The sequence below is a fragment of the Opisthorchis viverrini genome (assembly GCF_000715545.1).
Source record: "Opisthorchis viverrini unplaced genomic scaffold opera_v5_668, whole genome shotgun sequence".
Taxonomy (NCBI): Eukaryota; Metazoa; Platyhelminthes; class Trematoda; order Opisthorchiida; family Opisthorchiidae; genus Opisthorchis; species Opisthorchis viverrini.
Window position 1 is genome coordinate 89,522 of NW_008752314.1, and position 1,312 is coordinate 90,833.

The 1,312-nt window shown below is 42.8% G+C and overlaps 1 protein-coding gene across 1 annotated transcript in view; it reads left to right on the forward strand.

The window, feature by feature from the left end:
• Positions 1 to 1,312, forward strand: part of T265_15605 (hypothetical protein) — a gene marked incomplete at both ends in the record, with an annotated part of 28,709 nt that overhangs the window by 10,986 nt on the left and 16,411 nt on the right. The window contains one exon of the mRNA XM_009178750.1: positions 1,102 to 1,299. Coding sequence (XP_009177014.1) covers positions 1,102 to 1,299 — 198 coding nt within the window. The remainder of the gene's footprint in view (positions 1 to 1,101; positions 1,300 to 1,312) is intronic.

Below are 1,312 nucleotides of genomic sequence, written 5' to 3' on the forward strand. Positions count from 1 at the left end.
ATCCACCGAGCAAATTGTTCGCCACGACCGGGGAGGCTGTGACCTCAGTTTGGTGACTGGACCACGAATGCGGTTGAACCACGTGACGGATTGCATGGGGAAATATTTAGTCCTGGCGCCAACTATTTTCGGCTCATTTAAACGTTCTATATATTCGTTTTCACCCCTTCATTCCGTTTCGAATGCCTTCGATGGTTTCATTTGTTGTTCATTGACTGTGAAACTTTGAATATTAGTTGGTGAGAAATTTTTGGTTTAATTCATGGGTGCCTGGGCTTATTCATCTTCGTAACCTGTCCCATCAGTAACTGGAGTTCCTTGACGAATTCATGTATTCACGAATTGATGCACAGGATCGAGGCTCTTGCCCAAGTTTCCCGGGTCGGTTTTGTTCTTGTCGTTCGGCTGCTGTCGTTCATCTAGGAGGCACAAATGAAAAAAAGTTTAGTACTGCTCTTCATGTACTCAACGCAGGCAGTATGTTTTGTGGAGTATTGTACATTTATTTCACTTCCATTATAACACTACGTACTTCATCCATTGCGTAATCGTTTTTTGTTTGAATACGAAAAACTACAAAAACGCGCACTTGTACAATTTCACAGAATACAAGCGTGGTCACGTGCTTCGACTCTCTCTTCTGATTTCGCTCGCGCTTGCAGCGGTCATTCGGGAGTCTCATGTACTAACTCTGGTACCAAAACATTTCAGACATCTTCAGAATCTATTATATGTGGGAACTGTTGAGAAGAAGACCTCTGGACCAACATAATTGGATTGTTGTTCATTCGCTGACCTGGGCCAACGATGAACTATTTTAAAGAGAACAATTGTTAGTGAGTCTGTTCCATCTGACTTCTTTATTTGTGTATACCCAACCTAGCGCAATCATTTTTATTTCTTTGCCACACACTCCTGGTAAACTAACTTATTGGGTAGCCAGACCACTACAAATTTGGTGAGCCCGAGTATTTCTAGATAATTTTTTGAAAGCTTTTTCTTTCAAGCCGTCGTAATTTTGTTTCTTTTACCCGATAACTATGGAGACACACTTTGATTCAGCGGGTTTAGTCGAGAATGCAATTAGCATACGTTTTCCAGATTACAATCCACGCAACCCGAGGGTACGGTTTCACCAGGTTGAGGCCGTTCTTGCTACCCGACACACCACTTCCCAAGCCACTCGGTTTTCCTATATTGTCCAGCATCTTCCTTGTGATGTAGCAACAGAAGTTGAAGATCTGTTGGAAGATATTCCTAAGGAAAATCCGTATGACGCCCTTCGAGCGGCCGTCATAAGTAGGACAGGGAA